Source organism: Zalophus californianus, chromosome 12 (assembly GCF_009762305.2).
Source record: "Zalophus californianus isolate mZalCal1 chromosome 12, mZalCal1.pri.v2, whole genome shotgun sequence".
Taxonomy (NCBI): Eukaryota; Metazoa; Chordata; class Mammalia; order Carnivora; family Otariidae; genus Zalophus; species Zalophus californianus.
In genome coordinates this window covers 17963060-17978490 of record NC_045606.1, presented here as the reverse complement: position 1 = coordinate 17978490, position 15431 = coordinate 17963060, and the positions used below count along the sequence as shown (strand labels likewise).

General features: G+C 36.3%; 1 protein-coding gene across 1 annotated transcript in view; it reads right to left on the bottom strand.

The window, feature by feature from the left end:
* NAMPT (nicotinamide phosphoribosyltransferase) overlaps positions 1 to 15431 on the bottom strand; it is a 37908-nt gene that overhangs the window by 4956 nt on the left and 17521 nt on the right. The window contains exons 4-10 of the mRNA XM_027575084.1: positions 13486 to 13614; positions 10372 to 10530; positions 9498 to 9634; positions 4226 to 4451; positions 2119 to 2238; positions 1317 to 1457; positions 25 to 159 (exon numbers count right to left, since the gene is read on the bottom strand). Coding sequence (XP_027430885.1) covers positions 25 to 159; positions 1317 to 1457; positions 2119 to 2238; positions 4226 to 4451; positions 9498 to 9634; positions 10372 to 10530; positions 13486 to 13614 — 1047 coding nt within the window. The remainder of the gene's footprint in view (positions 1 to 24; positions 160 to 1316; positions 1458 to 2118; positions 2239 to 4225; positions 4452 to 9497; positions 9635 to 10371; positions 10531 to 13485; positions 13615 to 15431) is intronic.

Below are 15431 nucleotides of genomic sequence, written 5' to 3'. Positions count from 1 at the left end.
AAAAGATCAGCATAGATAACATACATGACCATATTCCTCAAGGTCTCCTTTTCCTTCCTCAAGTGTAACAAAATTCCCTGCTGGTGTCCTATGTAAAGATAACCGACCCTTTTTGGATCTTTTGTTGGGATCAGCAACTGGGTCCTTGAAGACATTAATCTGGAAGAAAGAGAAATAAGACTAATCAGGAACGTTCACTCAATTCCCATTAAAGAAAAAAGTTTATACATAATTTATACATAAACTTTAGGTACTTAATAGGTCTAACTAAACGAATCCACATCTGGCTTTTAGAAGCATAACTCTAGCCTGTGTTGGAGGACAGAGTCCTCCGTTATGTAAAGTATGAACAAAATCCAAGTACTGAATATCCTTTCTTACCGCTGTAGATACCTACTACTCTAGTTGTAGGATGTCACTGAAGTTAACACGTAACCCTTAAGGGATCTTTTATATTTTGAATTGCCTTTAACTGATTCAAGTTATAGCACATGCACGCTACTGAAAAAAAAATCTGTCAAATGTATTACAGAATCTGTGGCAAGGGAACTAGAATTTTTACTAAGGTAAAGGCTTCCATTCATTCCATTACTTGATAACCTCTCCTTTTGTTACTTTTTACTCTATTCCTTGTTATTGTGAAAAGCAAAGAAGACCTAGAGAACCTGAAGAGAACAGGTTTGTTTAAAGATCAGAAGGTAGGAGGCCAACAAAAAAGAAGTAGTGAATCAACCCCAGAACTTTCCAAAGACAGACAGAAATGAAGTAAATAAAGCAGGGAACCAACCCAGGTGTTCTGAGGAGTTCTTAGTATCCCCGACTCCCACCTTTGGATCCACAGATTCTCGAAAGTCTATGAAGGGTCAGGGCAACTGCTGTTCAGCTGCCTGAAACAGACAGCTTGGGTTCCCCTGTTTTAAGGCTATTAGAACGGGATTCTGGTATCACAACTCCAACCTCATGCTCCACCTTCCTAAAACACTGACAGTGCTGACGTACTTATCTTTAATATGTGATGGCTGGGTTAGCTGGCATTCCCACCCGAAATGGTCAGCTTTTTGACTCAAAGGTAGAATACTGAAGCAGTGGGAAATGACTGGCCTGTATCATCTCTTAAATCTTATTCTTCCTCCTCTCTCCAAGTCATGTTATTTTTTACCTAATGTCTCTTTTCTTTGTTTTGAGTCAAGGTCAGTGGTACATGGCAACATATTATGAGTTTAGGACCACATCCTTCGGTAGAATGCAGTTATTCAATGCAACAGTCAGACATAGAAAGAAGTTAGTAACTCCGGAGTAAAAGTTGAAGGACATACCCCAAGGCCATTGGTTACAACATAACTACACTTGAAGGAACAATTCAAGAGATCTCTTGTTAACTTCTGTAGCAAAGCTCCACCAGAACCGAAGGCAATGTTTTCAATACTCCATTTTTTTTGCTTCATGCCTTCTACAATCTAGAGGATTAAATGATAGAGGAAGGTTATTTTTGCTGAGTCATACTGATGAATAAAAACATCCTAGAGCCATTTTATAACACCATACGTGGTGAGGTAAGAATAAGGCCTACAGAGTTATATTCCATGTTTTCTCTTTTAAAAGACCTCCCCACCTCAAAAAGGTATAATTGTGAAAGGAGGGGATTTCATTCCAAGCTCCTGCATGTGTGGTGTTGCCATTCTGACTGTGGTTAGGGTTGGGGGAATGAAAGAAATGAGGGAATGAGAAACATCTGGTGATAAAACATTTAAGGTTTTGTGTCTACCACAGGAATATAGTGTATAACACATAGGATAGACAAAATATGTGTTAATCAACTGTTATTGGTAAGGTTTCTGGTTAATAGCAGGCTATCTGGAGTTAAGTTTTGGGGGAGTCAAGAGTTATATATGGATTTCTGACTGTGCTGGGTGGAGGGGGTATAATAATGCAACTCCTGCATTATTCAAGAATCAACTGTGTTTATAAATTTTAAGCAATTAACAGAAAAGACATACGATCGTAAACATTTATGAAAAGAATCACAGCTGTACTTATCTTAACGTGCTATTTATCAAACTGATAAGGAAACTTAATTCTAAGGATTGCTTTATTGGAACTTTAATATAAAATACATACCTCTTGTAAGGTATTGATATCTACTCCGTCCCCTTGAATAATTCTAAGATAAGGTGGCAGCAACTTGTAGCCCTTTGAGTTCTCACTAACAGGGAACTTCTTACCCAAAATATCCAAAACCTGTAGGGGAAAATACATACCCGACACAAAATAACTACAACTGAAAAAAAAATGTGTAAAAGTTTTCCACAGTTAAAAAAATGACAATTTGCTAAACAATCTTGAGAATATAAAAATTGATCAAGTTACTTAAAACGTTTTACAACACTATGTACAAGCCTTCTAAAATCTGGTCTTAACTCCTTTGATTATATTAGAAACAGGCATGCTATTTTTCTCTCCTATCAATTTATACTGTAAAGTTGCTCAAAATACAAGTTTTTTCCTTCCCATCTTTCAAATTATACAGATTCAAAGAAAAAAATCTTTAGAAATCTTTAGAAAAAAATCTTTAACATTAGGAAATTAAAACAGTAAATATAAGTGAGCAGAGTGGCCCAGTGAAAGCATGCGGGCCCGTAACCCGGAGGTCAATGAATCAAAAACAGTAAATATCATATTTTTAGTAGGTATATAAAACATCATTTGACAAACCTATAATTATGATTTGGATTTATTCTGCCTATGCCCAACAGTTTGTTTGGCTTATTTTTTTAGATTTATTTACTTGAGAGAGAGAGCAAACAGGAGGGGCAGAGGGAGAGAGAGAGAGAGAGAGAAAATCTTAAAAGTGCGAAGCCTGATGCGGGGCTCCATCCCACGTCCCTGAGATCATGACCTGAGCAGAAATCAAGAGCTGGACGCTTAACCAACTGTGCCACCCAGGTGCCCCTTTTTGGCTTATTTTGTCTGATAGAACCCAAATATGAATTACAAACCTCAAAGAAATTATGCTATGCAAAGCTGGAAATGAAGTATATATAACCCAAGTTTCTCTGGAGTTCTCATTTAAAGGTGACACCCATTTTTTTAAAGACAAATTGCATATTATGCAAATCATCCTGCTCATTCATTGCCTACTAAGTTTTAGAACAGATGAGATTCCTGAACACTGATCTAAAATTTCTCAGAAAGCTTGGTCAGCGATATAAAAGACCTACCAGACATATATTTACCCCCAATCACTCCCTTTTCCTAAATGAAGATTTTTACCAATGAGAAAATTACATATTGATGACTTGGTTTATTCTTAACTAGGTCAGTACATTTTTATTAGGTAACAGGGAAAACATGAAACCTGTTAAGTTTGCTAAAACCAAATTTATTAGTATTTCAGACTGAGACCTTCAAAATGGCCTATTACTGAATGGAACAGGAAAGGACTTCCTTGGTTCTATAGCCTCCTTTCTCAAGGGTAAGTAGTATTATCATCTACTCAATTAGCTGGGAAAGTGTGGTAAAGTGGAAAGGCAGGAGCCAGAAAGATCTATGTTGGGTACTTGGCATATTTTACATGTTGTATGACCTTTAGCAAGTTATTTTAACCTAAGCCTGTTGCTTTGTCTATAAAACAGATGGTAATATTTATCATAGGGTCTTCATAGAGATTAAATGACACAGCTTAAGTAAAGCACCTAACACAATATTTTTCTAGTGGTAGGCATCAAATAACCTGCTCTTACTACTGATTTTCAAAGAAGGCAAACCAAGTCCTGAACGCTAAAAAACAAAAACAAAAACACCAAAACAGAAATGCTACGTTGAGGATCAACAGTATCTCCAAAGAATGACTACCTAAAAAGTATTTTCGAATTCTTTTTAATTCCATGTCACCTTGCATGTATTTCTTTTGCACTAAAAACTTCAAAGGTATAGCAATGACTTGGGGTAAAGAAAACAAACCACAAACTTGGTAACCAAATCACAGGATTAATGTTACTAATGAATTTTCAAGGTAAGTAGAAAATATCTGTTCAATGTTATTATCTATTTGACAACATATAAATAACCCAGAACTTTGTATCCTTGGACCAATTTATTACGCCCCGTGGGCTGCAATTCTAAAATAGATAGTTCTGAAAAGGCATGTGCACAAATGAAATTAAAATAGTACTGATATAGCTCGTCTGCAGGCATTTTAATAATCAAGTTATGTGTTAAAATTTACCTTTAATACAGTGTCCAGAGGATTTCCAGAATCAGGTCTGATTATCAGTGGTGCCTCTGTACTTCTTGACAGTATTAGATGTCTTAGGTCTTCACCCCATATTTTTTCACACGCGTTGTAAATGTCATAGCTGTCGCTGACCACAGATACAGGCACTGATGAAAATTGTGTTACTATGTGTTCAAAAGCATCTTTTTCACGGTCTTTCCCCCAAGCTGTTATGGTACTAGAAAACAAAATGCAAACAGAGATTTACTTAGGCAGACACATCTATTGCTGAATCATATCTCATGTACTATACTTACACCAGCAACAGCGCAAAGAAGGTGAGGGATTTAGCTTAATGAATACACATCATAAGGTTCATTGACTATTTGGGCCATGACACCCCTTGGCTGAAAATAACTATAGTTATTTTAACGCTTAAAGTCACAGTCACCCAAATTTTTTTGTATTCATAACACACCCAAAATTTTTTGATTTTAAAGAGTTATTTAAAATACTCATTTAAAATCAGTTCACTAGGGGCACCTGGCTAGCTCAGGCAGTAGAGCATGTGACTCTCGATCCCAGGGTTGTGAGTTTGAGCCCCATGTTGGGTGTAGAGTTTACTTAAAAAAAAAATCAAATCAGTTAGCTAAAAAAAGCACCTGCTGAATGCACTCTGTACATTATGCCAAGATGTCAGAAAGAATGAACACATATTCCTATTACTTTGCTAGGCAATGCAAGCACTTGGCTCCCTTCTGTGAATTTTCAAAACCATATACCAATAATAGCAGGGATATATATTTGTCTTTTTGAACTTTAAAAATCTTATACTTAAAGGCAATTACTAAGGCAATTATTTATACTGTACTATATATACATATAGTCAACTAACCCTTTACTGGTTACATTTTCAAATGGCCAATAAGAGGCAGCCATTTATTTCATCTATAGAGTATCCACTACTAATTAATACATGCCCAGGGACTATAAGAATTTTAATACTTAGTTTGGGCAAAACATGATTAAGATGGGAAATAAAATGTGAGAGTATGTATTAGGCAAAAACTGCAATAGTGATTTTTAAAATGTCCTCAAAAACGATTCTTCTTATTGAATAGATTAATAATATGTAACAAGTACTTCTTGGCTAATAAATATAAGTCAAGCAATTTAATAATGAATTTGAAAACTGTTACCAGTTCCTCATGCCAAGCAATTTTTCCTTCTCCCTAATTTTCCAGTCTTCACCTCTACCACTTCCATTTTTCTAAGTAAAATAATGGGAAGACAACCCATTCATTTATTGTAGAACCCCATGTACGTACAAGTTTATCTCAAAACTATTTAAAGATTTTATTTATTTATTTGACAGAGAGAGACAGCGAGAGAGGGAACACAAGCAGGGGGAGTGGGAGAGGGAGAAGCAGGCTTCCTGCCGAGCAGGGAGCCCGACGCGGGGCTCGATCCCAGGACCCTGGGATCATGACCTGAGCTGAAGGCAGATGCTTAATGACTGAGCCACCCAGGCGCCCCTCAAAACTGTTTAAAGAGTCATACTAATCTATGACTGAAACTGTCATTTAATTATGGGTTTTGTTTCTTCCCCCTAAAGGACTGGAGTAAACTATTTTCCCATGCTGTCAATGATATGCTGGTGCTAACAGAGCATGGACACTTCAGGGTTATAAAGACTTAGCTATCCGGAGACTCCTTTTATCTGAAATGGAGAGACGGCATGTCTAGTCACATGAAACTCATTTTGGAGTGAACACTTTTCCTGACAAGTACAGAGGCTGCCAGTAGCTCCGAAGCGAGCTCCCTACTTCACGCCAGCATCTGCAGGCTAAAGGGAAAATTAAGACATGGATGAAGAGAAGCCCCTTCTTCCCATCAAGAACTACTACTGTCCTCTTTGTAAGGATGGAGAGAATTGAGTTCAAAGAATGCCAACACTAGAAAGCTTTGCAATGTAAGGATGAACTCACGCAGGGAAAGCTCGTCGCCTACGCAGGGATGTTTTCCCAGCGCTGTATCAGTACAGCCACCTAACTCTGCTCTTTGTATCACCGACCGCACTTCATTGTTCATTTTAGTCTTTTACTTGCTTTCTCTTTGGTACTTGAACTTCCCTGAAGCTTTCTTTCTCATGACTTCAGGGACCTCGCCCCCATTTTTATTTGTTTTTTTCCTGTTTCTGTGGTTCCTCTTTAGTCTCCCTCAGAGGCTGTGTTCTTCTTCAATCTAACCATAGGCTCTGACCCAGTGCATGCTTTCCTTCATCCACATCCCTTTGTGAAAAACACTCAAAATTCCCTTGTGGTAAGGGTTTCCAAAATCTGTACCTTAAGAGTCCAGGTTTTTCTTCTGGACTCCAGATCTACTTGTTAGGTAGGAAGATGATTATTATATGGATCACTGTGGAGACATTTCCTACAGCGCCCTCTACATAATCCAATTGTAACACCTATTCTTCCGATAATAGTATTAGGTATATGGAGCTCATAAATATTTGTTCAATGAATTCTACTAATGCCATATTCCAATTTCCAGCATCAAATCAAATTATCTTTCCAAAGTTTGAGGGAAAGATTATATAATAGCATATTTTTTTTTCCTCTTCCATGTTCTATTTATTTTTGTTTTACTTATATAGTTTAACAAGGCAGTTTTACATAAGCTCAAAAAAGTAGCATTTTATTAACCACATGATGTACAATTTTAAATTGGGTTCCACATTAAATAGACTAATACATCTCTCTTAAATTTTTTGGTCAACCAAACTCTCCCCACATCTTTGGGTTCAGTGGTTTTTTTTAAAAAATGTGTTATTACTGGCTATAAGAAAGCATGGCTTTGCTTTTGCACAATCTCAGAATAACCATTATATGAACAGGGCAAAATAAGAATCTAAGTTTGTGAACTGGTAGTACATTGGGAAGAAAACAGAAAAGTCCTGTTAAAATAAACAATAACAGCATATGTTTTTAAGTCCAGATTCGTATATTCCTTAAAATATTTGTAACAATAATGGCAATGCTCTTTTCGAGTTCTATCCTGAAGTTATTTAGATGTTAGCTCATTTATCCTTAATGACCTTCTGATGTTGGAGACCTGGAATTTTAGCTCCTCCTTTTGTTTGGCTGGATGGACAAACTGCTCAAGGCCACCTAGACTGTCAGCTGTAGGGTTCATTGGGTCACTCGGATTTCCCAGCTTTCAGTCCAAAGCTCCTTTCACTATACCATGCTATTGTTTAAAAGATTGTTCTATTTAAGAACATCTGAAATATTCTTATATATTAGAGTCAAACTGACCAGTGTAGCAAATATGAGACTTTAAAATGGATTTCACTCTATTTTAACATGAAAACCCTAAGAAAATATGTCTTTATTCTCAGATTTACAGTATCATACTCGTGATGTTACTACTGTGAAAACAAAACCATCAGTGAAGAGTCTAATATAAGGATACTATTTTTTTTTTTAAGATTTATTTACTTCTTAGAGAACATGAATGGGGGGAGGAGCAGAGGGAGAGGGACAAGCAGACTTCCTGCTGAGCGTGGAACCTGACGCAGGACCCTGAGATCATAACCTGAGCCAAAGTGAAGAGCCCGCTGCTCAACACACTGAGCCATCCAGGCGCCCGCAGATACTACTTAAGTTTTTAGAAGATGGACATACATCTAAGTCCAAAATAAAAATACTGTAATCCTAGAACCTTCATCTGTTGATGACATTCCTGTGTTCCCACTTTCATGAGTCTTGACTGTGAGAGTATTCAACAAGGCCCTACTGATACAGCAGTGCCCATGAATGCGGAATCTACCCTCTACCAGCCCCAGCCTAATCATCAAGTTTTAGCAATTTCATCTCCCAAGCCACTGCTGTTTAGCCACTTCTTGCCATTCACTGAACCACTGGGTTCTGCATCTTGTCATCTCCAAACTGTTGCAACAGCTTCCTACTCAGCCTCCTAACTTCTTGTTTCTGTCAAGTTATAGGATAGCCTGCTATCAAAACAATCTTCCTAAAATATTTCTCTGATGACAAAGCTGCTTATGCTCAAAACGTCAATGCTCACTCTCATTTGAAAAAGTAATTAGATTAACCTAGCATGATGTGCAGTTAACATTCAATGTCAAATGAATTTGAGGACCTTTACTAACCTGTCTTGGGTCTACCCCTATGTTCCCAACAAAATCTCTCTTATGTTTCAGCCCGTATCCCCTAAACACATTCACTCTCCTCTTTCACTCTTGCTGAGGACAATGCTTGACCTGTGGTAGGCATGCAATAAAGATTTACTCCGAGAATGATCGATCTCTCATGTCTGCCATTAAATTTTGCTATTTATTCAAGAAGTGATGATTTCACATAACCATCTCTACAAAAAGCCTTCCTGATCCTGCCAGTGGGGTAACATCTTTCCTTTCCTTCCCTTGTACCACTAGAGCACTTTAACTTCTTTAAAAGTACTTCATCAACAGAGCAGAATGTTGCTAGTATATTATTTTTGTACTGAAGATAGGGTCCATTTCGTGTATCTTTCTATCCCTTATAGCACCCAGTAGATTGCCTTGGATAAAACCTCAGCTTTATTCTAAAACTCACTGCTGGTTTTAGCACCCTGAGATATCCAAGTATGAACAGAACTTAATAAACCTCCCCAAACCGATTACAGTAAATAATTTTGGTTATTAAGAACCAGAAACTAGGTCTGGCATATATTGTAAAAGCTCCACTGACTTTGAATAAAGTTAATTGTCGAAGCAGAGCAGTTGCACTCGAGACTGTAACTGCCTTCTCATTTAACTTAAGCTGGCTTAGCCAGAGCCGATAAGGAAGCAAAGGGCCTTGCTCTTCTACAATAGAGGGTACTGGGTCCAGGTGACAACTTGCAGGGCATGCAGAAAGCAGGAAATAAGAAAAAGTGACCAAGTTTTAACAAATAAAAGTGATCCTAGATTTAACAAATAAAACATATCTGCATGTGGTAACAGAGTAGTTCTTAAAAGTTCTTAAAACTTACATGGCAATGAAAGAGTCAAAAGAAGGCTCTTCAACAGTTTTTATTAGGATGGTTCCAAGTTCTCTCTGATACTAATCTTTCAATACCTACTATAAATACTGAATTTGTATTGCTTACATTTGTGAAGATTTACTGTAGTTCCTGGTTTGTAATTAAGCAAAACATCACTGAATCACCAATACAAGAGTGAAAAAAGTCATTTTAGAAAACAAATGTTTAGATAAATAGGAGGATGAAAACAGAATCGTACCTGTGTTCTGCTGCTGGAACAGAATAGCCTGGAACAGGATCTTTCGTTCCATAGTATTTTTTAACAAAAGCAATTCCTGCTACTGTATCTGTTCCTTTGAAGTTAACCAAATGAGCAGACGCTCCTATGCCAGCAGTCTGGAAAATAAACCACAAACCAAAATCCAACAAAAGAAAAAGACCCATGCTTTGAGGTATAAAGTGTATCTCTCAAAGGAATTGTCTTCAACTATTCTTTTTTTTAATTTTTTTTTAAAGATTTTTTGTCAGAGACAGCGAGAGAGGGAACACAAGCAGGGGGAGTGGGAGAGGGAGAAGCAGGCTTCCCGCGGAGCAGGGAGCCCGATGCGGGGCTCGATCCCAGGCTGAGCCGAAGGCAGACGCTTAACGACTGAGCCACCCAGGTGCCCTGTCTTCAGCTGTTCTTGGACATTTAACTATTATCAGAGATAACACTTCCTATGACAAAGATCCAGTTTTCCTAAATCTTTAAGGAGTCAACTGTTACCTCCTGCAAGAGACCTACTGAATAGTGACCCACCCCCATTTCCCACCAGCCTCTTTTCCCTTACTCTGTCTTGTGCCTTTTTATAGAACATTATCTGACACCTGCTAAATTTATTATAATATATAACATTATATGTCTGTCCATCCATCCAGTATATAAATGATAGGGACATTTGCCACGTACTCTGAACAGAGGCTAACACATAGTAGGTACTTAATATATATATTGACCGAATGTCTGGAATTTTTAAAATGTAGCCTACTCAGAACCAAGATCAGTATCAGTAACTTCCCCCAAATTTATAATGGTAATCTAACCAACAAACCAAACCACATTCTATTAAATGAAGTTCATTTCAGTTTCTTACCTCTTGGGAAGAAACTCCTCTGTAGCCAAAATCATGTAACTTGTATTCCAGACCATCTAAGTTACCAGATGTCTCCAGCAAATATTTGGCCAATATTTTCTTCTGCTCTCTAGAATTTGTGGCCACTGTGATTGGATACCAGGACTGAACAAGAATAGTCTGTAGTGATAAAATTAGTCACAATTATTAGAATATAAACTATTGAGTTCTTTCTGTGGAACATCCCTGCTTTCTCTGGAGGGATGTCCTAGACCTCCATACTACTAGAAATACCAGTTAGACATTTGAACTGTATAGCAAGATGCCCATCTTGTGCATTCTAGATACAGTGAATAGCTTAGCTCTCAAATCAGCAACACAAAGGATAAGCACAGCAGAACCTTAATAGTAGAGAACATCAAATTACCTAGTTTCTATCCAAAGTGCCAACGAAGCAAATAATATTTAGAAAGACTGTGATAAAGGACTGATTTTTTTTACATTTTCAATCTGTCATGGACAAATAGTTTTATAAAATACACTCACACTTAGGTGTTGAGGCAATTACCATGAAAGTTTCTAAATAAGTTTGGTTATCCTCAATTTCTGTATTTAACATGGGCTTGCATCAAATAGTTTATAGACCAGCATGGGAATACACTTTGAATAGTATGGGTATCATTTACTTCTCTACATAGTCTTGGATCTAATTTTTCCTTAGATCTATTGTGATTACCAGTAGGTTCTTTAGTTTGGAGATGCTTTCACTTAGCACTAGAGAATTCTATTCACTGAGTTATGCTTTACGTCCTTGGCTTTTATCAAGTCATTTTAAGGAAGCTACATGAAACATTTCTGCATATGCTGTAAAACCGTGAGGTCACTGTCTATTTTATAATTCTTTTTAACAGCAAAAAGGTTTGGTTTGCTTTTTGGTTGGAATAGATGGTTATGTTTAGCCCAATGTGTTCATCCCTCAGCCCCTTTGTAAGTCTGAGACATCTCTGCAGAACGCTTGGGCTCTTCTAAACATGTTCTGAAATCTGATTTGAGAACTAAGGTTTCTTCTAGCACTAATATTGATATTGGTAAAGCAATTCAATATTTTTAGTGGGTTTTAAAATTCAGTGTATGGTGAATAGCAAAGAATATTAGCAGTAACTTTGAACATACACTGGGAAAGGTCTTTGGAAGGAATACTGTTTAGTGCTTTTTAAAATGTTTTAAATCAAGGACTGCCTGAACAACATCTTTGTAAGTAACAAGTTTGTTGGATTGGTATCAGATTTCATTTACCAGGTGGTAAGCCTGGGCTGGGGGGCTGGTAAGATTAGGGTAAACCTCCTCCTACCCTTGCAACAGAAACCCACAAAGGATGCAAAGTTACTGTGAAGAAGCCTCTTCTGGAGATTTGGTATTTAAAGTAAACACAGTTTTTTATAAAACATAGGATCTATAATAGAAACCAGAACAGGGATTGTGTCAGACCATAAACTGTTGTGGCTTAGATAAAAATAGCTAGCAAGGACTGAAATTATTATAAAATAGAAAGCAAATTTGATGGAAGTTCTGTTTCACGTTCTAAGCAGATAAAAACAAGGAACTATGTAATGTTTTTTCCCTTCAAAAGCGAACAGTCTCATGTTGGATTTTACATTTGGTCATTTTTAAATTAAAAATGGTATTTATCTGCTAACAAACCACTGCTCTAAGATTTCTATATATAATATTTTTAACTTTATGGTTGTTTAGTGAAATACACCAAAATAATAATGATTATTACAACAGGGGTTTTTTGTTGTTGTTGTTTTTGTTTTTTTTTTTTTTTCCACTTTCTGAAGAAGATAAAAACATACATGAAACAAGGTGAGCTGGGAATTAGATCTCTATGTCCATAAATATCTGCTTTATGGAAGTTCAATTAGACACAAGGGACAGGTACTTACTGACTAAACCCTCAATCAGAAAATTAAAAAAAAAAAAGTGAAAAAGGTTACCCATAGATGATGATTTTCAAAATAAGATTTACCTGTTTGGGATCTTTTGGCATTGAAGGTAAAAGGATAGATGGATAACTCTTCCTCTTGTGTTTTTATAATACCATCCTCTTAAAATCTAGTATTTCCCAGTACAAAGCAGTGAACTATTTTAAGTTTTTATTTTGGGTAATTGGACATTTTTTCTGGGCCTATTAGCCTCCTGTAAGTTGATGTCCCACAAAGAGTCTAATTAAGGCAGTTTTAAATTTTCTGTCAACTTAGACAATGTATTTCAAACATATTCTTAGACCTCTTAATTCTTCTAAATTTTCCAGTCCTTATAAATAACCTCAAATGTATGATTTTATAATATAACAAATTAGTTTAATCAATAAACTACTAAGATAATGAATTAGTTCTAAGCACTGGGTAAACACCTCTCATATAGTAAGGTGGTATTTCTATAGTCACTTTCTAGGGTATTTCCTCTAGTAGAGAAAATCTAAATTAAGCCGTTGAGAAGCTAAGTAGATTATTAATGTCAAAACTATGAGCATATGAAAACAGGACTGCTTAGACAGATGAACAGAAAACAAAGAACCTTGTGGTATAAACTCAGAATCTCTAGTGTATCCTCCTTTTTAGGCTTAGAAATTAAAAAGATCAGCAAGTCTTGAGTGTTGTTTAGATGAAAAATATCAGGTGGTAAAGTGCAGGCTCTAAACTGATTAGATAATGAAGAAAGCTGTTATTAAAAATCTGAACAAAATTCCTTTAGTATAATTAGAACAGAATATCCACAAAAGATCTTAAGTTACTAAAAATAAACCTGTGCTACTTTTCTCAGTTTTCTCTATGATAATATACACTTAGGATTGCAACAAACAAGATGGAAGCCAACAGAGCTTTAACAGTAATAGTTCTTAATAATTTCACTTAGATAAAGTCTCAGAACATTAGATTTCACTGGAGGGAAACAAAGATTATTTAATCCAACTGTCACTTTATAAATGAGGAAACTGAAACCTGGAAAGGTTTAGCAAATTGTAGGAGATTATACAGCTTTATTAGTAGCAATTTTAAAACTAGAATCCCAGTTGAATGGTTTTTATACCTTCAGTTGATGTTAAATAGTAATTAAAATACAACAATTCACCTCAATCCAATTTGTAAGCCAGTAACACTCTGGATCTGTGTTTTCCACTGTGAAGAGAACATTTCCTCGGGGAATGACATAGCCCTCAGGAACAGCTTTTATTTCTATTGGAAGATGCCCATCATATTTCTGGTAACAGACAATAATGAATTTATTCATTCAACAGATGATATGCAGTTACTTGTTTTAATAAAGTTCTTTATATTTTACAGAAGCTAATCTTACTGTCACAGAAACTGCAATTGTACATGTTACTATATTGCTAGAATATCCTTATTCTCTTGAAATAAAATTAGCTAAAATGAGTAACAGTTTAGGCACTGATACTATTTTTTAAATTTTATGTTATCAGAGTACTTCGCCTAAGAACATTTCTCACAAGAAGATAATCTCAAACTCATCTAAAGAAATGTTTTTTCCCCTTCTTTTAAAAAAAGTTTATTCCAACATATTCCAAAAATATTCCAAGAACACTATCTTTCTTCTCAGTAGTCATTTTCATAAAAGAAAAGCTAAAGGCTAAAAGACAAGGGACTGCTATGAGCAACAAAAAATAACAACAAACAAGAAAAGAGAGGGTGCCTGGGTGGCTCATTTGGCTTAAGTGTCTTGCCTTCGGCTCAGGTCCTGGGATCGAGCCCCACATCCGACTCCCTGCTCAGCGGGGAGCCTACTTCTCCCTCTCTTCCCTGCTTGTGCTCTCTCTGTCTCTCACTCTCAAATAAATAAATCTTGAAAAAGAAAAAAAAAAAGAAAAGAGAGAGAGATCCCTGCCAGTAGGATAATCTTAAATAGGTTTTCTCTTTATTCTGGCAGTAGACCGAAACCACTTTAGGAATAGAAAGGCCAATCATTAAGTGTACTTTCTAAAGCTTTGGCAATCAATATCCAAGTGCAACAGTTCTCTCCAAAATTAGCCTGAAACATATTTGCTACAGAGTATGTTTTCGGACATTTAATTATGCCTCTCTTCTTTTAAAGGTAAAAGCTGTGGCTAAATGTTGGCTAGGAAGGCAAATTATTTCAGAAATCCTAGTAGGATTTTTGTGATTTGGGATAGGTAACTAAATAAAAGAAAAATCTGTTTAATGAGAAGCACTGGAAGGCCTCATGATAGAGCAGAAAGAACACTGCCTTAGAAATCCTAGCGTGGACTCAAAAATGCTGACTTGGACTCTGGGCAAGTCATTTAACATCTCTAGGTCTCAGACTATTCTTACAACAGGGTTAGATAAGACTAGATTAGATCCCTAAAATTCTCTGAACATAAAATCAAAAGATTTATCACCCTGGCTACTGGGAATTATATTAATAAGCTTAACACCTATTACTGTTCTCTCCCCAACAAACCAAATGGGGTAAGTGCAGGAGTTAGCCGATAGATTTTACTGATCTTTCTTAAGATACAGGGAAAGTATAGCACAGAGTGCTTACTGGACTTCTTCAAAGACCCTTAAGTAAAAAATAGTAAAACTCAGTCTTACAATATAGGCCTGAAAGTTAAAGTATTTCTAATTATTTTGTGTTTGATAGTATACAGTGGAAAAGACATTTGTTTTTAAGACATAAATGAACACTTTACATGGCAAGATACCAAAAGATCCCATTGCCAATCTATCTTTGTAGTAAAGACCACCATCAGAGGACATTCAACTCTTATAACTCAATTCCCAGGTCTCTGGATGCTCAAAAGTTTAAGTAATCGATCCAAACATGCTAGGTATGAATATTATGGGACTTAAGTAATCAATCAGGACAACAAAGAATAAAAATCGACTTTATGGATCAACACAGAACCATTCCAATGATTCAGTCAGGGAAATTTCCTAGAATTATTGTATAGTGATAGACTCACTGCATCTATTCCCTTAAATAATCTATAGCCAAGAAAAAAGACCTAAATTTTAAAAATGCCAAATACCCATGCCCTTTCTTAATTATGGTAC